This window comes from Seriola aureovittata, chromosome 10 (genome assembly GCF_021018895.1).
Source record: "Seriola aureovittata isolate HTS-2021-v1 ecotype China chromosome 10, ASM2101889v1, whole genome shotgun sequence".
NCBI classification, from domain to species: Eukaryota; Metazoa; Chordata; class Actinopteri; order Carangiformes; family Carangidae; genus Seriola; species Seriola aureovittata.
Genome location: NC_079373.1, coordinates 22,028,420 through 22,051,599, shown reverse-complemented (window position 1 = coordinate 22,051,599; position 23,180 = coordinate 22,028,420). Strand labels below are relative to the sequence as shown.

At 40.9% G+C, this 23,180-nt stretch overlaps 2 protein-coding genes across 6 annotated transcripts in view; both read left to right on the top strand.

The window, feature by feature from the left end:
- slc45a3 (solute carrier family 45 member 3) overlaps nt 1-11,879 on the top strand; it is a 31,089-nt gene extending 19,210 nt beyond the window's left edge. For all 5 annotated transcript variants that reach the window (XM_056386925.1, XM_056386929.1, XM_056386927.1 and 2 more), the window contains exons 3-6: nt 4,134-4,324; nt 4,432-5,095; nt 8,099-8,364; nt 8,456-11,879. In XM_056386925.1, the coding sequence (XP_056242900.1) occupies nt 4,134-4,324; nt 4,432-5,095; nt 8,099-8,364; nt 8,456-8,899 (1,565 nt within the window). In that variant the 3' untranslated portion in view covers nt 8,900-11,879. The remainder of the gene's footprint in view (nt 1-4,133; nt 4,325-4,431; nt 5,096-8,098; nt 8,365-8,455) is intronic.
- A 573-nt stretch (nt 11,880-12,452) lies between these two features.
- Nucleotides 12,453-21,484, top strand: LOC130176074 (fibroblast growth factor 6-like). Its single transcript, XM_056386933.1, has 3 exons — nt 12,453-13,700; nt 14,284-14,387; nt 17,344-21,484. The coding sequence occupies exons 1-3, from the start codon at nt 13,355-13,357 to the stop codon at nt 17,518-17,520; spliced, it is 627 nt and encodes a 208-aa protein (XP_056242908.1). The 5' UTR covers nt 12,453-13,354; the 3' UTR covers nt 17,521-21,484.
- Nucleotides 21,485-23,180: the final 1,696 nt, after the last annotated feature.

Here is a 23,180-nt window from a genome sequence, read left to right as displayed (position 1 = left end):
TCTGTCCCTTTCTGACAGGGTATTCATTAAACTTGACAGGCAAAGGTGGCCATGTTCACATACGCACATACTTGCACAAACTCTCAAGGATAATAGAATGTGAAACTGCTAGAATTCAACTATCTCCTCTGTGCCTTGTTTACTGACCACTGTGTCTCGTCTGAGTGTTTCAAATTATAGATTTTTATAGTCCTTGAATGCCACATATTCACCTTGCATTGTGTATTGTCGTGGGGCTGAAAAGAAATAATATTTTATTTTACTCTGTCTGAATGCTTTTGTTTCCTGCGGCTACACTGAGGCCATAATACAAATGGCACATCATTTCATTAGTTGCTATTAAATTCATCAAAAATATGATAAATCAGAATAGGCTGTACCCTCCAAGGAATGCATGATGTGACCATGTCCAGCGGTAGCCAAGTGTGTGTGGTGGTGGTGGAATGTTGCACAAGGCCAACACGATGCTCCAGGCCTCCTGACTTCTTTCTCTTTCAGGTCATAAAGACATAATTGAGGCAGTTACACTAATCAGTGGCCAAATCACCTGTTGTTTTGTTGAGGTGGTAATTAGGCACTAATTGAAAGGCAGCAGGAGAGCAAACTGCCTGGAGGGGGGGGGGGGGGGGGGGTAGAGTCATGATCTCCCACACTGACACTTGGGCCTTGTTCAGACCTGTCATTAACCTTCATCTTCGGTGATCTGATCACAAGTGGGCAGCTCTAAGCTCGCTGTCTTACCAATGAATATATACAGTACAAGATACAGCACATCAATCACAGCTTTCCTCTGGTTTTCTACAGTATTGTGTGTTGCATTCTTTAGTGTTTTGCATTATGTCCATTGTGAAAGGAGTGTTGGCCTCGAACTGGCAGAAAAATCTGGAACAGTGTTAGAATGAACAAATGTTGAAATTCAAAAGAAAGTTTTCATTACAGCAGCTCTTCAGCGGCATTGAAGACCTGGGGAAAATAAATTCTTTTTGTAAAAAAGGTACATGCCAGTAAGCCTGTGTTCCTGTGGCATTACACTTAAGATGCACATTAGTGCCACTGAAAAGCACAGGGAAACAATCAGCTGTAAAATACCAAACATTGTTTTTGCTGTCTGAAACTATTTCTAAGATGTGGACAATTCAGCTGGAGTGTAAACAGTGAATCATCTGCAAAACAATAGTTTAAAAGATTTATTATGTAACGTGTTTAAACCCAGACTGTGTGTCTTCTGTTGTGTCCTTCGGGGGGAAAAAGGTGAAAACAGATAGGTGACAGACAGTTTTCCCTGCACACTCTCACAGTTGCTTGACTTCAAAGTTTAAAACTGCCACTGTCTTTCAGACGACTGCTGCACCAAAGAGACATGACTACATTCTGAATATAGTGTAAAGTAAAATTGAGGAAGCACGTGTTGGGGACATACAGCTGGTGGACACACTTCCAGCAACAGTGATGCCACACAGTAAAACTTAACCCTGCAATAAATACGACATTTGTGAATTTGAGACTGTGTGACATTGATACAGTGATCCAACATGGTCTTTTTGTGGCTGAAGTTTGGGCCATTTTGTAATATAAGCTGTTTCAAATTTTGTGTGTGTGGGAAAAAAACATTATATTGCAGTTCAACACACCACAAACAGCCTCAAAAATTGGCATACAGTGAATCAGAGGTGAATCAGTGAGAGTCACAATATAAGCAGGACTTTGTGGTGATTAATTTGTGTCATCTTGTAACATACAGATCGTGCATAAATATGGATGCAAAACGTTTTGCTGATCATGCACTATCATACCCAGTTATTCTGGGAAGAGCCTTGAAAAAGTAGCTCATTGTGTGCAACAGCAGATATACACACTACAAACACACTCTGGAGTATGTGCTGCTGATGACCGCACCATTATGTCTGGCTCACGTATAATTCAGTTTAGCTTCTTTGTTCATATTTGTGGTTCTAGTTGCCCTTGACCTTTCAGTCTAATAATATATTGTAAGAATTTAACAAAACTATTTGGAACCCCAAGTAATGAAAACATCAAGACAGACAGGTTTCTTTTTTGAAAACGGTCATCTTGGTGCTCACAAATGAGTGGCATGTGTGTACATACACACAATTAGCATCACCCATATGGTATATATTTGCACACTGTAACTGAGTTTACTTGTAAGTGATGTGAATAGTTGCATCCTGTCAGGCTAAATGGCATTCACATGGTCTTCACTAAAGGCGCCTCTTTGAGACATTGTCTTGTGACTAAACAGATACAATTCCACCGAACCAAAAGGCTTGGTGTGGATGACAGAAGTGACTATTCAAGTATAAAGATTAAACAATATACACTTCTGCTTTTGCTTCTCTCTAACAGCTGCTGGTGATATGAAGAAAAATGATTTCATTGTAGAGTTCCTCCCAAACAGCCTGCACTGTAAGCCAATCTGGAAATGGCACTCAACCTAATTCTCATCTCGCTGTATTATAATGGAGTGCCTGAGTGTTATTTGAATGAAGATAGATATTGTGTCTTGGGAGGCTTAAAGCTAATTTCCCCGAGCAGCAGTGTCAGGTTCTCAGATGGCTGCTTTCTACTTTATCTAACAGCCATTTGTTGGCTACTTCATCCTCCAGTTGTTACTTTCTTTCTCTAGTTTCCTCTCTGTTAGAGGAGAAGATAGTTGGTGCTTTTTAGCACCAATGTGTCCATTACTCGTGTTTTTTAAAAAGTATATTTAGGTTTTTATTTAAGTAACAAAACACATTGTGGAATTTGACACATTTTATATTGGGTTAAGACCATGTGTGGGTTAGCTTTAAGCAGCAGACTCATTTGTGTATGTGTCTTTCAATAAGAAAGCATGCTTTGGTGTGTGTGTGTGTGTGTGTGTGTGTATGATGTAGTGTATTGCACGTAGTGAGCAGCACTGATTGGGGAGCGTGTTGGTGTGAGACAGTCAGTCTTATAGCTGTAGATGGTGAGGATTGTAATGATGGGCCTTCACAGCTGCAGAAGGAAGAAATGTGGTGGAGGGATGACTGCCTGTCTGACATGTCTGGCTTTCTCAGATATCCTGCCTGTCTCTCTGTCTGTGCTTATCTATGTCCCAGCTTACCTGCCTGCTTTTTTGGTCTGTTTCCTACATGAAGGTTTTTGGAGTACCGTTTAGGCACAAGTGTTGTCTCACTTTCTCTGTTTCAGTTTCTTGACAAACTGTAGAAGGAACACAAATGGATTTAAGTATTTTAGCCATGCTTCTTCACTGATTTTTTTTTTTTTTTACCCCTAGTGGTGGTATAGAGCAGTGTTTTGATGAGCAGGTCCTTGTATTGTTTGTATTTTGTGTTTATGAGCATAAGCATGAGAACAGGCATGAATTCACAATACAGCCTTACACAGAGGGCGTTTTAATGAGAAACACTGAATGAAAATGAGTGTCTTATCTGTAATGGAAGCTCCACAGGGTGCCTTTAAATGTCAAACTCTAGCCCCAAGATCTGGTCATTTTAGATAATGTGTGTGTGTGTGTGTGTGTGTGTGTGTGTGTGTGTGTGTGTGTGTGTGTGTGTCTGTATGCGAACAACCATTGTGCCATGGTGTGTTCCAATTAGCCAGACCTGGCCATGTGTTGGGGGTGAGCTGATGATGGGTTACCTGCAGGCAGCAGGCCATCTGTAAGAATCATCACTAGCAGTCAGTGATGATGCAGAGGGGCACGTGCTGTACGCCCCCTGGTAGGACAGCAACAAGAATGAACAGACAGCACTAGTAAAAGGATGAGATGAAAGACCCCAGCCAACCAGTCATAGTAGCTAGTGGAAGCCACTAAATCTCAGCAGAGATGTTACACAGTACACATGTGTGTTGTTGGTCTAGGTACCATCTGATAGTAAAATAAGGAAGGGCAATGTGTGATTTAAGGTTTCATACCTAAAAATTTGACCGTGTTTTATAAAGAAAATATTTTTTTTCTATTGTTTCTGTTTCAGTGATTGTTAATTTATATTTTTGTGCACATTGTATTGTTCACATTTCTTTTTTCTTTTGTCCACGTACACCATTTTTGGTGTTTCTCCTCTACAGATTCTGTGGTTTATATTGTTGTTTTTGACTTCCTATGTGTTTGACTTTTCCTTTCACAGGTATTGGTCCAGTGCTTGGCCTGCTGTTTATCCCTCTGATTGGCTCAGCCAGTGACCACTGCAACAGCAGTTATGGTAGAAGGCGGCCTTTCATCTGGCTGCTGTCTTTGGGAGTCCTTCTGGCACTTTTCATCATTCCCCACGCAGATGTCCTGGCTGCCCGCCTTACCTGGGGTGGGCGCACCCTGCAGGTAGCAAACCTGTTTGTTGTTTGATTGTCATTTTGTTGAATAGAGCACAAAAGACAAGATAACTGATTGTGTTTTCCATCATGGTTATGGTTATGCTTTTGCTACAGGTGGGCTTCCTTATCCTTGGCGTGGGACTTCTTGACTTTTGTGGACAAGTGTGCTTCACGCCACTGGAGGCTCTTTTGTCTGACCTGTACCGGGACGAGGAGGACTGTGGCCAAGCCTTCGCAATGTTCTCCTTCATGGTCAGCTTGGGAGGATGTGTGGGTTATTTGCTACCTGCGCTGGACTGGAGTCGTGGCCTACTCTCTGTTTACCTAGGAGGCCAGGCTGAGTGCCTTTTCTCCCTCCTCATCCTCATCTTCATCTGCAGCGTGCTCATCACCATGAAGGTGTCTGAGGAACCCTCGTTTGGCAGCGGTAGCATAGCAGGGTCTGGATCTTTACTGGAGTCTGGGGCTGGTCCAATGGAGGCCGGTCGGTGTGGCGTGCCGCGCTCATGCTGCTACCTGCTCAAATGCCAGCTGAGGCTGCTGAAGTCTGGTCCCCTGCTGTGCTTATTGAGAACATGCTGGTCCATGACCCCGGCCATCTACAGGAGCTACTGCCATGTCCCACGAGTGATGAGGCAGCTGTGTGTGGCTCAGCTCTGCAGCTGGATGGCTGTCATGTCTTTTATGCTTTTCTACACAGACTTTGTGGGGGAAGGCCTGTATGAGGGTGTGCCCAGTGCATTACCAGGAAGTGTGTCCAGGCAGAGATACAATGAAGGTCAGACTTCCTCTTTGTACATTACATTTAAGATTTGTGTTATGTGAGCTTATTTCTCTTGTTTTCAAATAATATCTATCTAAATGTGTTGGTAGCTAATTGTGGTAATCACACTGGATATTGGTTTGTGTTGGTGCTAGGGCTGCACAATTAATCAAAATATTACCCAAATCGCAATAAGGCCAAGTGCAATATCCAAATCATGGAAGCTACAATTTTTCTGATAAAAGGTTAAATGTGTCACAACATACCTTTTTTTTTAAATGTAATATAAATCCATAGTGGTGCTACAGAGATGCCTGACCTACAAATCATACATATACTACAGATGTAAGGGAACATGGTACAGCAAAAATCACATCATTTAAAAATTTTTTCTGTGAAATGAAATGCAAAAATTACCATTCCTACTAAAATTGTAGCTCATACAGCAATCGCAACATCTGCCAAAATAATCATAATATGTTTTTGCATATCGTTCAACGCTAGTCGGTGCCTTCATTAATCTCTCCACGGAAGTTCATATTGATTTTGCTCCAGCTTTGTCTGTTAAAACTGCCAAAATAACTTCATTACCTAGTAGGATGTCATGAAGTAATCATCAATCGTCATGAGTCATGTCCGACTTTTTATCATCATGTCTTTACCTCCACCACCTGTCCACATAGCTGGCTTAAGGTCCATCCTGGCTGTGCAGTCTGTCTTGTCACAGCTGGGCAGGATGCACTCACATTCCTCGGGCACAGGTGGAAGACAGAGACAGAGCCTTTGTTCCTGCATGCCTACATGCCTTCCTGCTGCCCTCATGTTGGCCCTCTGTCAACTTATAGGACATATACAGCAAAGACAAACCATTAACATAGACTCTGATTCAAGATTTCAAATGAGGTGATGAACATTTTTGGCTGTAATGCCACTGAACAACTAACAAATCCTTTGAGCAATTATGCTTAAGCCAGTGTCAAGTCAATCCAGCGTATTTCAGGTATTACCTTCAACCCCTGCACCTGAGGAATTGTAAACAAATACACACAGTCTTTATCCTTTCCTGTTCTGTAAATCACTGGGTTGTCACTAATCCTGCTAAGCAGTTGAATGGTTATATTCCAAGCAAATGCTTGGTTGTCAGATTCTACCTAAATATAACCTTTAGACTAAATAGACAGTCTTAAAGAGGATAAACCTTAACAAATCTGTTGTTTGAGTGGTGTAAGAGGGCCAAGCATGATAGGAAAACTTCTCTCTTTGGTGTATTTTATTAGACACATCTGAGAAAGAACAGTAGACGGGAAGAAAGAAGCTGAAGTAGACAGATGTGAGGCACATCATCTTGCCCCATGTTGAGAAGTTTCAGATTTATTAACATAGCAGGCCATGTGCGAGTCAAGTGTTCAAGTCTCCTTTTGTTTACTGTTCAGCCAGACTTCCTATCTTACATCCTATTTCCCTCCCTTCTTTTGGCTTTTCCTTTCTTTCTTTACTTAACCATGTACTTTTCAGCTTCCCCTCTCATTTTATCAATCCTTCTAACTATTATCCACCTGTTTTCTCATTCTCTTAATTCTTGTTCTCAATCTTTCTTCCACTTTCTTTCACATTTTCATCCATCCATCCACATTCTTCTCTCCTCCCTCTTTCTCCACCTCTTTCTTTCTCCCTACTTTGTTTGCCTTTTACTTTTCCTCTGTCTCTGCTCCCTTTGCTTGCTGGACCATGAGGAATGTCACACTCACAAAGAATTAATGTCAAGGAATCGGCACAAAGAACGTGTTCATTCAAGCCAGGTAGACGGCCAAAGCACACAATTTTGAGGTCTGTCTGAGCTGTGTTCGTTTAATTTGAAACACAGCGGATGTTATTAAACCACATCATTCAGCTTACAGATGTTCCTCCGCAGAAGTTAATCTGCTTTGTCTCTAGTTTCATAGCAGCATGGAGTTTTTTTGCTTAATTTTTTTTAACAATAACTTCATCTTTTTCTGATCATCATTCCTATTGGGAAGGGTTGCAAAAGTATTTATCTGTGAAGCTCATATTCCAGAAACAGTCATTTTCCCATCCTGCAGCAGTTCTCCTGTGCACAGATTCAGTAACCTTCTGGCTCAGTCCCATATCTCTGTGGGCTTGAATTTCAGTCCTCATTAGCTTCTGTAGTGTTTGTAAAGTGGGCACAGCAGCTTTGGTTTACCGGAGTAATATGATCCATGTAGTCCTTTCACACAAGTGATTCTGTGCTCCGCTGCTGAACTCCTGACCCACACTGTTCACCCAGAGCAAGCTGAGAGATCGGGCTGATAGCAGGCTGAAATAAGCAACAGTCCAGACATCCATGGATTAGTACTAAAACTCAAAAACTTAATTAAGGGATAAATGTGGGGATAAACAGGAAACATAATTAAAAATGGAGAAATTCCATTCCCATACTTGACTTAATGTATCTCAAATATTTCATTATGACTGAAAACTTGCATCCTGGGATTTTGTCAAAAGCCAAAACTCTATGTTTTATGTATTGGAGAACTAAACATTGAGTCGGTGTGTTTCTTTATAAATAGAAGTTGCATAGTCATAAGAATGTTGTTTTTACCTCTTGTGTTAGTGACTGTTTCACATATCATTTAAGTTATCTAAATCTGCCACCTTAACACCCTGCATTTTGGGTTTATATTTGGGTTTTTTTATGAGATACAAGACATGATGCATCACTAGATTTAAAATCTGTCACTAATTTGACTGTTTACGTGCTAAATTGGGGAATTGAAAACCTTTTGAAGCCATGCAGCAGATGACAAAAATGAATCTGCTCCTGTGTGTTTATTGGCTGGAGCAGAAGGATGTCTAGCTCACCAAAGAGCTTTTCACACTGCAACAGGGTAAGAATGTCAGATAGTGTCTGTGCTGACAATAAAATAGGACAAAGTTTTGTAGCGATGGCAGTCACCCTTACAGCTCTGAACTTCATTGTCGCAGCTTGTTGTAATAATAACTACATTTTTCTTTCAGGCATCCGGATGGGCAGTCTGGGCCTGTTCCTGCAGTGTGCTACCTCAACCTTCTTCTCCCTGGTCATGAGTCGCTTGGTTCGCCACTTTGGCTCACGATGGGTCTACCTGAGCAGTATGGTGAGCTTCACACTCTCCGCTTTGGTCATCTGCCTGTCCAAGAGTGTGGTCTTGGTCACTGTAATGGCGGCTCTCACTGGCTATGCATACGCCACGCTGCAGACTCTGCCTTACACACTCACCTGCCATTATCACAAGGAGAAAGAGGTAAGTACAGACCTAATATCTTTATACAAACAGCTGGTGTGTTGACAAACTGTTTGATTGATAAATTGATTCTTTTCTTGTTTCATTTCAGATCTATATGCCAAAAAGGAAAACCAAAAGCATACATAAAAATGGTATTACACCCAAGCGAGACTCTGTGTATTTGACTCCAGTGGAAGAGGAGGTTGGACTGAACCATAAAACCGGGGATGCATACGGGCATTCCTTCCTCAACCAGGACAGTTATGAGTACTACCCCAGCCCACAGAGCCAGAACGGCTCATCTCACAGCGCCGGTGGCACTGAACAGGAGGAGGCAGAGTTGGGGTATGAGAAACGTGGCGTGGGTTTGGACTTTGCCATCTTAGACAGCACCTTCCTCCTCTCTCAGGTTTTCCCCACCCTCTTCATGGGCATGATTGTTCAGTTCGCACAGTCTGTCACTGCCTACATCGCCTGCTCGGCCATCTTTGGTGCTGTCGCCATCTACCTGGCCAGTCAAATTGTCTTTGACCAAAAGGACCTCAAAAGCTGAGAATTAGGTGGATAAGATGCGGGAGTGATGGAATCATAACTAATCAATCATTCAGGTTCCATGGGTTGAACTCAGCAATGCACTACTGTTCCCAGAATGCCTTGCTCTACGACCTTGTGTTTGCTTTTATGAAAGCTCTGCATCAAGGAAGTGTGTGTGTTTGTCAGTATGTGGCAGGTCATGAGAGAAGGTATGAGAAAATATCACAAGAGACATGTTATCTGCCAGTGCAGTTTCCGTGTTACAGCAGGGTTTGTTACCTGCCACCTGAAGAGTTAACACCCAGCATGTGGCCAGGACCGGTGTGGTACTCTGTACTGAATGCTATTGAATTCTATAGAAATCTCTTTTAAAAACGTTTTGTCGCCACACATTTTCTGTCCATTGTTTTCCTCAGGTACCACCAAACACATTTACTGTAGAACTCATCAACCTCAGATACACAGCTACTAACATTTTTTGTTTTTTTGTGGCCCTGTTCACAATTTTTAAATCTACAGTTTGTTAAGTACTGAAAGCAGCACATCAAACACAGTATTGGCTTGTACAGACTCATCTGCAGCATCAATAAGCAAGTCTGGGGACTGGTCATCATCTTATTGAGGCACGCCATGTGTTTCTCTATAAGGGCAGAATGAATAGATGAATGCATTGTTACTGCCCATTCAGAAAATAGCATTACAAGTAGGATCATTTAACCTTTCCATCCAGGATGAAAAACGCACTCAAAGGTGTACTCCAGTTATTTAGTCTTGCAACTCCGCACAGTTGGGGAACTTGCAAGAGACAGAATGATCAAAATATCTTGTCTTTTAGTCCTTTCACCTGGTCAAGCTCCAAAACGCTGGATCCTACATTTCCCATCATACAACTTAATATCATCCTTCATTAGACCCTGTCTAGCTTTTTAAACGCCGTCATCATTCAAACTTCACGCCCCCAGTTTGCAACAAAGGTTTTATGTCAAATAGTTGTAGTCAAGATTACCCTGCTGACATCACTATGACATCTTCAGGGTTGTTTTGTCGGGCTTGAGAAAGCTGAGAAGTACTCTCCGTGACAAGTAAACTGACTGTTGTGTGTAAAATTGGTGGAATAGCCCCCAGTGTAACCTATTACTTTATGAACAGTTTTACTGTTAATATTTTGTATACAAATTTACTGTACATCCCTATGGGAATTTTGTTATGCAACCTGTTGAGGTGATGTTATCAACTGTGGTGGTTTAAGAATTAATTTTTTACTGGAACTGGAATACTGCATCAAACGCCCTCTCTCTAGATAATCAAGAGTTGTCTCCTTTAGCGGACTGCTCATCCTGTCTAACAATGCTACTGATCAGGACAGTCGTCTCAGGTTAGTACCTTGTGTTAGTGTCTCATCCTGTCCTTATGCCACTGTTAAAACGCTTTCCCTGCGGCCTAAAAGCTCATGTTTTACTGTATTCTCAAATGACAATCTAGGACATCCAGATGGGCTTGTTGTGTAATGCTGTATAACAGTAAACATGCAGGGGGTGATGTCTGATAGAAGCCCACTTCACAGCAGCCATTCCTGAAAAGACCAAAAAGTCATGCAGTAAATGCAAACGTTTGGTTACTGAAAATGATCTGAGAGTAGGCACTGTATATTGATGGGCTGAAGGCCAAGCTAGTTGAGTTGAGGTGCGTGCCTGTGTGTGTGCGTGCTTGTGTGTGTGTATATATAACATGGAAAACATAGTGAGAAAGTAAACCGAGTAATATTTAAGTGTGAGGCTAATGAAAAGTGATACAACTCACACACCAGTCATTCACATTGGTTAGAATAACCTCTATCAACCTTTGCCCCTAAGATGCTGTATGTTACAATGTATTGTGGCCTTCAGTTGAGCTTTTAAAATTGACCCATTTATGCAAACACCATCCAGGTTGTTTGATCCCACACAAGAGGTGATGAATTAGGTTCAGTGGATACAAATAGTCCTGAAGGATCTTTTTGTCTGAGGTGCACTCAGCATGGGAGAAGTAAAAAGAAACAGCAGAGGATTTGTTTGTAATGTTGACACTACTGCTTAGTCATATGCTTTAAAGAAAAGGAAAAAAAAAAGAAATGATCCTTTTCTCCCCTAAATGCACAGGAAAATATTGCCAAGCAGAACCTTAAGTGTCAGGAAAAGGTTGTTTTACAAGTGCCTGTACATTTTTCAAACATTTTTTGTACATATGTATTTATTTATTATACTTTTATTACAAAATAGCACGTATTAAACTATTGGCCTCTTTGGCATCTTTCATAGGTGCAAGGGTGAAGGCTGTTTCTGTGAAAGAGATAAATTATTTGTATAGATGTGATATAGAAGCATCCTCAAAGCTATAATTTAATTTAACATCACCCACTTTATCCTGTAGTTTTGTTAACATCACGAAGCCTGTTGCTGATGTCTGCTGTCAGTTTGTATCAAATCAGCTTCAGATGAGAATACTGAAAGTTTCCACCTGTGGTCTTCATTCATATAGTTGACCATTTTTATTCCTGTTACACAGCTCAGATTTGTTTTTCTGGTGCAGTTGGTGCAAACAAGAAACCTCGTCATTTTGTCAATACTGCTTTATCTGGGTCTTTATCTAACCACTTGTTTCTCCTTATCAGAGATCTGTGTTATATTGTTAACAGATAAACACTGCAGATACTCTCACTGTATAGGTGGAGTTGTTTTCAGTCCCTGTTGCTCTAAACCAAATGTCCTGTTCCAGACAAAAAGGTGCCAATGGTCAGATGTCGTCATATTCTAATGTGATTAATCAGGTTGTTTTTTGTTTTTTTTAAATCACTTTTTTTTTTTGCCACAAGGTTTCAGTCACTTGTGTCATTGTCATAAATGCATTCAGCCATAACAAAAAGTTGTATTTAATTTTCATTATACATCTATTAGATTGTGTATAAATATGCAGTTACCAAATAGATTTTATACAAAATAAAAGAACTGCATTGTCAATGAGATGTTGTCTTTGAGTAATTTTGTAAAACAGCATGCACTTTCCCAATTGTGAGAAACAGGTATATTATTGGTCATTACTTAATACAGTATTTGAACTTTAAAACGGAATATTACATAACAGGGGTCAATAGATTTTGTTTAGTTAATTGTTAATCATTAAATTTGAAATGCACTTTGGTCAGGCTCTTAATATGACAGTGTTCTGGCAGGTATACTGTCCATAAAGCTTAATGCAGCTGGGTCTCAGACACTGAGGAGTAAAGGCTGTGGACAAGTGTCTAAGAAATTACTTGGAAATGGTGCCATCCATTGGAAATGTTGGGGAACTGATGTGTGCAAGAGAGACTGCTGGGACGCAACTGCACTGGCCCCACTGACGCATGGGCATGCTGCTGGTGGCATTATCTATTACATGGAAAAGACGATAGGCTTTCATGTTGCAGGGAATGGCATGCTGACAATGTGTGCCATTTCATGACGGGCCTCTCCAGTTTGTTCCGCACAGTTCTCACGAATCCACCATAGGAAATGCAGGGGTTACAGTGTACCTATAAAAATATGATACTTTTTTAAAATGCCACTCAGGGCCTCCGTTACCCAGCCGCGCAGTGCAGTTCAGGGGGACTCGGTGTCTTGCTCAAGGACACGTCAGCAGGGCGGAAGTTGGCCGACAATGAAGTCTTGAACCCTGATCTTTGCGGCTGAGGGGCGGAGGACGCCGCGCTGGCTCCTGGGTCCAGCTGATATGTGATTTTAGGGCCAGAAAAACACAGATTTGCGAGGGAAAGTTCTTGAACTGCGCAGCAGAACGGCGGCCCACTTGTCTCCGGTGACAAGTGGGCCTGTTTTTACACCTTCCTTCTAAATAAGGAAGCGGCCTGACAGACATATGACCACCGACCCAATTTGGGAGCAGCCCGAGTGCCCCATCGGGTCCCACGGCCGCTGTACGCCACCAATAAGCTTTCTCCCCTTCCACCCCAGCAGTGACAGTGGGCCATTCCCCTCAACTCTCCACAGACTTGGTATTTTTCCTGCTGTCAGCACCCTCTCTACCCGTGTATTATCCCAGCGGTGAAGTCAGCATGATGTCATCTAGGGATGCGATATCCCTGGCAAGGTTGAAACAGGGTTTTTGGTGAGTGGTAAAGGATTTATTCTGAACTCTTACCGAGAGGGAGACAGAGAGGGGGAAGAGAGAGAGAAAGAGAGAGTGTGTGAGAGAGAGAGAGGCGCGGAGGAGCTGCAAAACATGGTAATCACCACCACCAACATCACCATCACCATCACCTCCAGCTCTGCCGCGCACTCTCCCGTCTCCTCTCCTCCTCTGCACCGGGGCTTGCGTTTCATGCCCAAAGCCCTGATCTGCGCTCCAAAAATAACCCTCAGCCAGCATGCCGAAGGAAGCAAAACAAGAAGAGCGGTATTTTTAGGGTCATTAATTTCGACCACGTGGTCCGAAGGTAAACCGGATGGCCGTTGCGCAAAGGTTCCTCGTCAGTATGTCCTGCGAGGCCGGCACGCCGCACTGGACGCTGACCGCGTTGGTTCTCCTGGGCTTTCTGCTGGGGATCGTGTCAGCGTACCCTTTACCGAGCAGCAGGACAAATGCAACTTTACTGGAGAAACGATGGGAGACCCTCTTCTCCCGCTCTGTGCTGGGGATCTCCGGGGAGAAACCGGAGCTGAACTGGGAGAGTGACTATCTGCTGGGCATCAAAAGAGTGCGGAGGCTCTACTGCAACGTGGGCATCGGGTTTCACCTTCAGATCCTCCCCGACGGCAGGATAAACGGTGTACATAATGAAAACCAGTACAGTGAGTTTTACCTCCACCAATGTAATGCAATAGACATAAAAGAGAGGCAGAGTCAATAAGCATGGATCTGTGATGAGCAGGCTAGTCTATCCCCTCTATTAATTTGCATGATCATATGTCATCAATGCTCATAGGGAGCATTGAATTTCCTCCACGGCAAAGACAAATCTATTAAAACAAGTATCCATCAGTACTGAACACCCCCCCTTCCTCCCCCTCTTCCCCAAGCTCAACCATGACATGAATGTATGGACGCTTTTAGACACAACTTATTTTTACGCAGCCCTGTGAGGGCGGTCCAGAGACCAATGGCCGTGCACGTCAATGCAATTACTGCAATTATTGCAATAACCAGAATGCGCTTAATTGACACGCGCCTGGATGCCAATGTAAGATGGGGTGAAAGATGCAGAACAAAGGCTCGGCATGCTGCGCAGCAATCTGCAAGGTTACACCCATAGACGCAGAGAGAGCACAATGCTACAGTCATCATGGTATAGGAGTGAATCAGCCGGGATCATCGGGTGGTATTTCATGATTATTTTGACTCTAATGTGATGGGCCTCTTCTTTGTCCCAATCAGGTCTAATAGAAATCTCCACGGTGGAGAGAGGAGTGGTGAGCCTATACGGGGTGAAGAGTGAGTTGTTTGTCGCAATGAACAGCCGTGGAAGGTTATACGGAACGGTAGGTATGCACAGTATTTCATTTATTGTCCAGCAATATTAGTTAACGGGATCCTGAAAAAAATGGGACAGCGTTGCAGCTTGATCAGCGTTTTAATCTATTTATTTTTATTTGCCTGTCATATTTTGGGATTCGACTCCTGCTCTATCTGCCATTATGTGTGTTGCGAAATCCATATATTTTAATTTCATCAGGAATTTATAAAGCTCTATTTAAAGCAAGTGTGCTTGGCCTGGTGGCCGATGGGTAAATAATGATGAGGTTAACAGATGCAGGGCTCAGTCCACACGCCTGTAGTGCGGTCATGTGTGTGAGGAGCAGGGAAAACCCCCTGACGCAAAGAAATCTGTCAGCAGAGTTGGAAATCGATTTTAATGGCAAAGCGCTTATTTCGCAGTGCAGTGCACATCACACGCATCAGCAGCACCAGCAGCCTCCCAGACTTTAACCACCAGAAACTTCAGGTGTGACAGTTTGAATCTTAGTGAATTTCATGAAGAAAGTAGATACATTTCTTAAACATTTATATGTTTGACAGAATAACATCAGTCTCTAAGTTTCCTGGTCAGCATTCCTCACAGCTTTTTGGTTGTCCCGCCTCCTCACCAAACGGCACTTGTGCTCACTTAAATTTGCAGAGCACCTCCTGGATTTTTCGTACCCTGTGCCTATCCTGCAACTTTCTTATAGAACAACTGAGTTTCATCAGTATAGCAGTAATTTTGTTGATCCCAGGCTGGAAAAGATGGAAACTCTCTGTTTCTAACCTGATGGGAGACTGTCTTTATAGCCTAATAAAACTGATGTGGATCTCAGATAAAGGATTTTATACAAGGTCTAAGAGCAACAGCTACACAAGACTGAATGTATTGATTAAGTATTCCTCACCATTGTTAAAGAATTGTCTTTTTTGGACAGTTATTTGTTGTTTTATTATGTTGTAAATGACTGAAATACAGACAATCACCCTCTTAAAAACTGAAAATTCCTCAGAGCAGTAATAATGGGCTAAAACTTATAAAATAAAATTTTAGTGTTCCACAAAATACCAGCGTATTTTTATAAATGGTGTTTATTGTTGTGTGAATTTAAGCTCCCAGAGGCCTTCATTGTAGTCCCTTGCTGCTGGCAGTTTTCAAGAGTAAGCTAAATTTTTACGTCAGGTTTACGTGACAATAAATTAAATAGGAAACAGACCCAAAGTCAATTCTCAGCCTCAGTTAATACATGTGAACATATAAAGCCCAGTCACCTGTCCACATGTGATGTAAATTGACACCTTGAATACGGCTGTACATACTTAATACATAGTTTTTTTCCACAGGTGAACTTCATCAAATTCAAATTCAGATATTTTGTTACAATCAAGTTTTATTATGCACCCAAATTTTATTATCTTGATGTTTTTATGTTTTATTGTTTGATAACAAAGAACCAGTGTTTCAGCTGGAATTGTTTTTGGTTGAAGTGACAATTAGCACACATGAACTTGAATTTGTCATCCTCATCACAGAAAAAAGGTGTTTTTTTTTTTTAGAATTACTGGAGATAACCTTTAGACGATGGGATTAGTTTTCTTCCAGAGTAATGACAGATCTTAATATATAAATGTTCCTGCTGGTAGGGGGAGGAAACGTGTTCAGTAGAGCCTTGCGGACACGTGGGTGCTGGTTTGCTCGCTGTGGCCAACATGTTTGACAGACAGAATGTGCGTCGGTTATCTGGTCATGAGTGATGAAGCGTTAGCTTGTGAGCAGGCTGATGATCTGATAAGAGATTGAATTAGGCCACATGCTCTCTGACGGACAGTATTTGCTGCTGTGCACTGTATGAGTCATGCACTGTCAGCTCAACATAGCAGAGCGGTTGTTCTTTACAGTGGCAGATATTTAGAGCTTATTCTTATATAAAGGTACTTTATGAGGAAAATAGTTACCACTGTTACTGTTGTAACTCAAGTCTCCCTGACAGTTTAATTTAGAACTTTATTAAAGCTTACTGTGATTTCACTGCTAATTGTATAAAACTTATATTTATTTATTATACTTTTAAAAATGGGTCATTTAAAATTATAGTGTGACATTTCTGAAATATACTTATGTTCTTTCTTGCAGATATGAGGTAGATGAGAAGTTCGATACCATCTCCATATGTGTCTGCTAAATATGAAGCAGGGTCCAAGAAGCAATTAGCTTAGCTTAGCAATATAGACAGGAACCAGGGGGAAAGAGCTAGCCTGGCTCTGTTCAACCCAGTACTTCCAAAACTCACAAACTAACACGATATATCTAGTTTGTTTAATCAGGTTTTGTTGTTACTTGGACTGTTGATTAATCAAACAAACAATAACGTGTTAATTAGTGAGCTTTGGAGGTGCCAGGTAGCCAGATTTATCTACCTATGAAAACAGCCAGGCTAGCTGCTTCTTGTTGTTATGCTTAACCAGAGCTAACTGTCTGCCTGTGTGGCTTCATGTTTAGTGATAGCTCTGAGACTGGTATCAATCCTCTAATCCAACTCTTGGCAAGAAAGCAAACAAGCATATTTCCTAAACTGCTTTTAAATTCAGCATTGCTTGTATTTTTTCCTGTGAATAGACCATCACTTCATAAAAATTAATTGTTTTCTAAATATCAGCTGTTTTAATAGATGATTTGTCTTATTGTGTATGATCACATTAATACCTATTTTTCCAAGGAGAACAGTTGATGTATTTTGATATTTCAGAGCAGTCAGTGCTGCTGGGTGATTGAACAAAGAACTCTACATTGTCAAAATGTTTATTTGTCGTTCCCACTGCTGTGTCTAATCTATATTTATCTTTATATTTTTGTGCATGGCTCAGAATCTTTTTAAAGAGCTTTTTAATGTTTTGTCATCAAAGCTTCAAACTACAAACTGTCTCTTTTATGAGCCGTTCAATAAACTGCACACTGTCTGTCTTTGTCCTCTCCAGACAGTCTTCCATGACGAGTGCAAGTTCAAGGAGAGCTTGCTCCCAAACAACTACAACGCCTATGAGTCTCTGGTTTACAGAGGCTCCTACATAGCACTCAGCAAGCATGGCCGCGTGAAGAGGGGCAACAAGGCCACCACTGCTATGACTGTAACGCACTTCCTACCCCGAATATGATGAGCAAAAACTGGCAATAACAAACTTATTTGCACACGTGGATTATTTCCCAGGTAACATAGATACCGTATACGTACGTACAAACACAAAAGACGACATGGACTGTAAAAGAAAGAAATACAACTATATCTGATAGTATTTATTCAAACTTTATATGTATATTTGGGTAGCTTACTTTGTATTAGAAAATTATGGAAATGCCATTCTTTGCTGCTTTTATGATTTTCATCATTTTGTGATATGACGGGGATGGAGAGGCGTCATTTGTCCCCTCAGTTTTTATGGGTGCTTGCTGGAATTGGCTGAGTCCTTGCCCTGTCAGTGGATGACGGTTCATCCCTTTGGAAATGAAACGGATACGTTATTACCTCAAAGCACCATATCCTGAGAAGAAGAGGAAGAAGAAAAAGAGAAATGTGTGCATGAAATTTCTACAGAGTTTGTTTCCTTGAAAACATTTTTTTTGTCATCCATCAAGAACTTGGACATTTACCATTCGTTATGTTCGATTGTGTCTGTCACTGTCAGGGCAACTAGAGCACTTGCAAATATGGTGGTGGTTTTTTCTTGCTTTGTCATGAGGTGGCGGTGCCTTGAATTCCGACTTGCAGCCCCCTTACCCTTGCATGCGAGAAACGTGGTGCTCAAGTCAGAAATAGGAATGAAACGCAAGTCATCACTCCCTCAGACACCACCGGCCCAATTCCTAGAGGGCCAGAGGTTTCTCCACTTTATTTTCTTTCCATAATTAGATCAATTAAGTAATTGAGACTCTATGCTGCACAGGACCCAGTGGAGCCTCTTGTTAATATGGAAAGCTAGATTTAGAGTCGGCACTCAACCCCCCCCCCCCATCATGTCCAAGGGAGCTTTGACAATCCCAGGTTTTACTTTCACAAATTTTGTAGCTGGATCATCAGGCCAGAGTGAGTGTGTGAGTGTGTACTGAATGTGTGGGCATGCTTTTATTTTTAGTATGTATGTGGAATTGCTCAGTTTGAGAGCTGCTTAATTTGAGAGGGTTTTTTTTTTTGTCTTTGGTTGTGGGTGCTCAAGGGGGCATCTGTGTAGCAGAATATCATAGACCTGACACTATGAAGCAAAATGTCCTCCAGTTCTGTCTGCTTTGTGTTGCGTTTTCCCCCTGTTCAAATTGAGTTGGTGCTTCTGATCTGTAGATATTTTATTGTTGATGGTTCACACTTATTTATTTAATTTGTTTTTGAAAATGTTGACTTTATCACAAAAGTGATGACAGGAGCTTTTTGACTTTCACTGGTTTGACGATATGACATTTGGCACTAACAATAACCTGCTTATGCAGAAATGAATGAAGTTACAATGGATGTCATCGATTAGTAAGTTAACTGCGAATATGATTTCATGATCCTGAGATTTGTGAACAATACTTCAGGTTAGCTTGGTCTGTCTGACATTTAGATAATGTGGATTGTGATAATTGATCCCAGAGCTGTTTAGATTCAGATTGGTAACTGAGTCACAGTATGGCTTCTTGTGAAAAAGGAAATACGAGCAGTGTTGCAAAAACCACCGAACCAAAGGGTTATATTAAGATGTTCATTCAGGCTTTGTGTATGCAGCATACCATACTTGAATTCAACAACTGCTGGCGCTTCTCTTTCAGCTACTGTAGAGTGTGACGTGGGGGAAAGAGAGGAGGACAAAGAGCCGGCAAAGTTGAAGATAGCAATGATGGCACTTCTGTATGTGGCTCTGGTTGTTTGTCTAACTTGGCAAGGATGTGGATAATGCGGGGTGAAACACCTGAGCATAAGCACTGCTGGGCCCCTCGTCTGTTGAGGTCAGTTTGGACAGTCAGCGCAGGGTCTTGGGATTCTTGTCCTATTCAACTGAGCTGCTTTTGTACCAAGGTCGGAGATGTAGGCTTTCTGTCTTCTGTGTTACTGATGTAGGCGTGTTTTCTGGTCCATCTCAATGACTTTTACCTAATTATATTTATGGAGCTCTGCACCTGTGAGTCTGTTTCTTGATCAAGACAAGAATAGTTGTCAGAATCTTTTTAATGCTGAAATGAGTTGCAACTGATCTCGACTTTTGATGATTTTGAATTTCGGTACTTGACCTGCAATATTCTGTAAGCGGCAAACTACCAGTCAGGCCAGCTTGGTGAAATAACATTTAAAGACAGTAGTGAGGCTCTTACAGATATATCTTATCATGTTTTACCTCATGCCCTCTCTAACATTACTGTAACGCACTGACAAAATGTCTGTGAGCAATGGTTTACATGCCCTTTAAGCTCCAGCTTCTGTCTAGTGGCAGAGACAGATGTGCAGTATGTATGTATGTGTGTATGTGTGTGTGTGTGTGTGTCCGACTGAGCGCGCTCCTGTCATGTTCTGTTTCTGCCAAAGCGACTGTAGAGATGGTATCAGATCAATTTACCTTGAGTCATGAATAACAGGGCATTGTCTGACTGCACAAGCTGATGTACTGTACTCTCCTCACAGGAGAGGATGAAGACGAGAGTGATGGGAAAAAGTAACACAGAGGCTACTGAGAGATGCGTGTCAAAAGAAAGCATTGAGTGTGGTTTAAGCTGGCGGTGAATGTAGCAAAAGGCCACGTAAAATGAATCAAATGCTTCCAGGAAAGGGACACTTGAGTTACCAGGCTGTCTGTCAGACTGAATACTGTGATCCAAGAGAGCAACTTGACACTACAAGGATGTCTTGTTTAATGTTTTTGAATATTGACACCATAATTGTGTTTAGGGGATTTTGCCTTGAGCATCCTATTACTCATTTTGACTAATCAGCCTTTATCACATCACTATGATCGTAAAATGATCATTTGTAGCTTTTTTCTGGGCTGATCTCATGGCAGTGAGGAGTTGGTTGGAGAGGTATTTTGGCTAATTTGTCAAAATAAACAAAAGGTGCAATTTTATTTTATTTTATTTTGTTCTATTTTATTTATTTATTTTTGCAATGGAGTGCAATTTACTGAGCAGGGGGAATATGCTGTTTTCCCTTGCTATGCTTTCAACAAAACAAGATGACATGCAAGATCAAAAGCACTTGTTTTTAATGACAACATTGTGTCAATTACTGTATGTTTATTTTTGATTTATTATGGTATGTTTCAGAGGACACTGTCAGCACAACAAGCAATGTTTTGAGTGGTAGAATGATGGGAACTGCAAAGTTACACTGGCTCCTCAAGCTGTATGAGACATGTGATAAGTTGATATTGTGGGAAATGAACTTGATATTGTTTACACCTAAAGCAACTTAGCTTGGTGTTAGATTTTCAGAGCTTGAGAACCGAAAGTCTAAACAAAATATTACCCTGTTACAAGTTCTACAACTTTTGCATGATGTTATTTCGAGGCAGAAAAGGTTGTATGATATAGCAGTAACTGAGAGAAGCTAATGAATGGTTAAGAAAAATATAATCTTTCAACATTAACCCTTACTTCCTTAATTCCCCATTATGCATAGAGAGTTCTGAATGGACTAGGTATGTGTTACCCCCTTTGATTAAGGATCCAGTGTCTGGATTTTGCCATTGTGCTTATCATACCTGTTCAGCTGGTTTTAAAATGTGTTGGTTCACAGGGAGCTGGAGGTCTGTGGGAGGATCTGGGATCAGACTTGTGTGTATGTGTCCCTGTGTGCCAGCAGCCTTTGTGTTTCTCTCTCAGTTTTCTATTCCTGCACTGAGGGGAGAGTGCTTCCTCTGAGTCCCCCTCCTCTTTTTTAACATATACCTCACCTTCTGCCTTAGTTCCGATTATTGAAATGATTGTAAATTAGTTTGAAACAACAGACTTCTCCAATCATTTGTTTCTGAAAAATATGATGACGAGTAAGTAAAATACTATATTACAAATGGTTTTCCTTTTATTTTTGTACGTATGTGCTGTGCACAGCAGTCAACTGTATTCCTGAGATGATAATAAAAGACGTTTTGTAAAAGCTGTTGTGATTGAATACTTTTATGTTGCATGCTTGACTTTTTGACCCTGAACTACACAGATTTGATATCAGAAGAACTGGCAAAGGAACTGAGCCACTGACAATGTTGAACCTCACCATTACCATGACCTGGTATGTGTCGCCCTCTTCTGGTGAAGTCGGACAACAAGTACAAGGGCAACGTTTAACAGACTGGAAGTAAATGTAGCTGAAAATAAACTGAAACTGAAACAGAATTTGTAAATTTTTTGCAGGTTTTATGTATAATTCAATTCCTGCACATGACACTAATTAAAGGTAGAATAACGATAGTGTTCAATTGGTGCAATTCCAGGAAATACATTTTAATGAAATGATAAAGTAGCACAACAGAATAGTTTAGTCTGTGCACAGCTGCTCAGCTGGATAAACTAAAGCATCAAACTTTATGAACATGTTTGAAGAATAAAGTTTCCAATAAATACACGATGAAGGAATATCTCTTTGTCCTTTAATGGAGCAATTCTTTCAAGGACATTACTGCTTTTTCAACTCAACTAACTAAGCCTCCACACAAGGGCGTAGGTTTGCATATGGACAGTAGGGACATATCCCTACCAATATATTGAGAAGACAGAATTGTCCATACCAATATTTGAGTGAACTCGTTCACACTATGTTTGTAGTGAAGTCATATGAGATCATTCCAATGTGCCCTCCAAGAGGCTACGTCTCCAAGACAACCAATTTAGGCATGTTAGCATTTGATTGGCTGAAAGGGCGGGGGCTATCTGAAGACTCTTCAGGTGAGAAGATCACAGTTGCACCTAACGTCACTAGGAAAATGTCAACTGATCTTATTAAAACATGTTGGCTAGCGTTAACTAGCAAGGTGACACTAAACATAAAATGGTGGTATATAAAGTATGGGTTTGATCTCTAATATTTTGATCGCTTACTATAGGATGACGGTTTTCTACATTTTTATGCAATTTTTATGCTTGGGGGTTCGAATCCATGTCGTGACGAATCTCTGTGTGCACTTAGCATGTACTGGTATTACATGCGAGTTAGTTATATTGGTGACTCCAATGGCTTACTATAATATGACATTATTATACTATGACATTTTTGGACAATTTTTATGCCATACTATACTATGACGTTTTTTGCCATTTTTATACCTTACTATACTATCACGTTATTTGCCATTTTTATGCCTTACAGTACTATGACGTTTTTTTTGCCATTTTTATGCCTTACTATACTATGACGTTTCATGCCTTACTATACTATGACGTTTTTATGCCTTACTATGCTATGAAGTTTTTTTTTTACATTTTTATGCCTTATTATACAATGATGTTTTTTGATGTTTTTATTCCATACTATACTATGACATTATTATGCCTTATTATACTATGACGTTTTTTGCCATTTTTATGCCTTACTATACTATGACGTTTTTTGACATTTTTATGCTTTACTATACTATGACGTTTCATGCCTTACTATAATATGACGTTTCATGCCATACTATACTATGAGGTTTTTTGTCATTTTTATGCCATACTATACTATCATGTTTTTTGCAATTTTTATACCTTACTATACTATGACGTTTCATGCCTTACTATACTATGACGTTTTTTTGACATTTTTATGCCATACTATACTATAACGTTTTTTGACATTTTTATGCCATACTATACTATGACA

Coding starts and splice junctions, on each gene's coding strand:
- LOC130176074 (XM_056386933.1), top strand. CDS start 13,355: ATGGCCGTTGCGCAAAGGTTCCTCGTCAGTATGTCCTGCGAGGCCGGC. Junction 13,701..14,283: donor ACATAATGAAAACCAGTACA/GTGAGTTTTACC, acceptor TGTCCCAATCAG/GTCTAATAGAAATCTCCACG. Junction 14,388..17,343: donor GTGGAAGGTTATACGGAACG/GTAGGTATGCAC, acceptor TGTCCTCTCCAG/ACAGTCTTCCATGACGAGTG.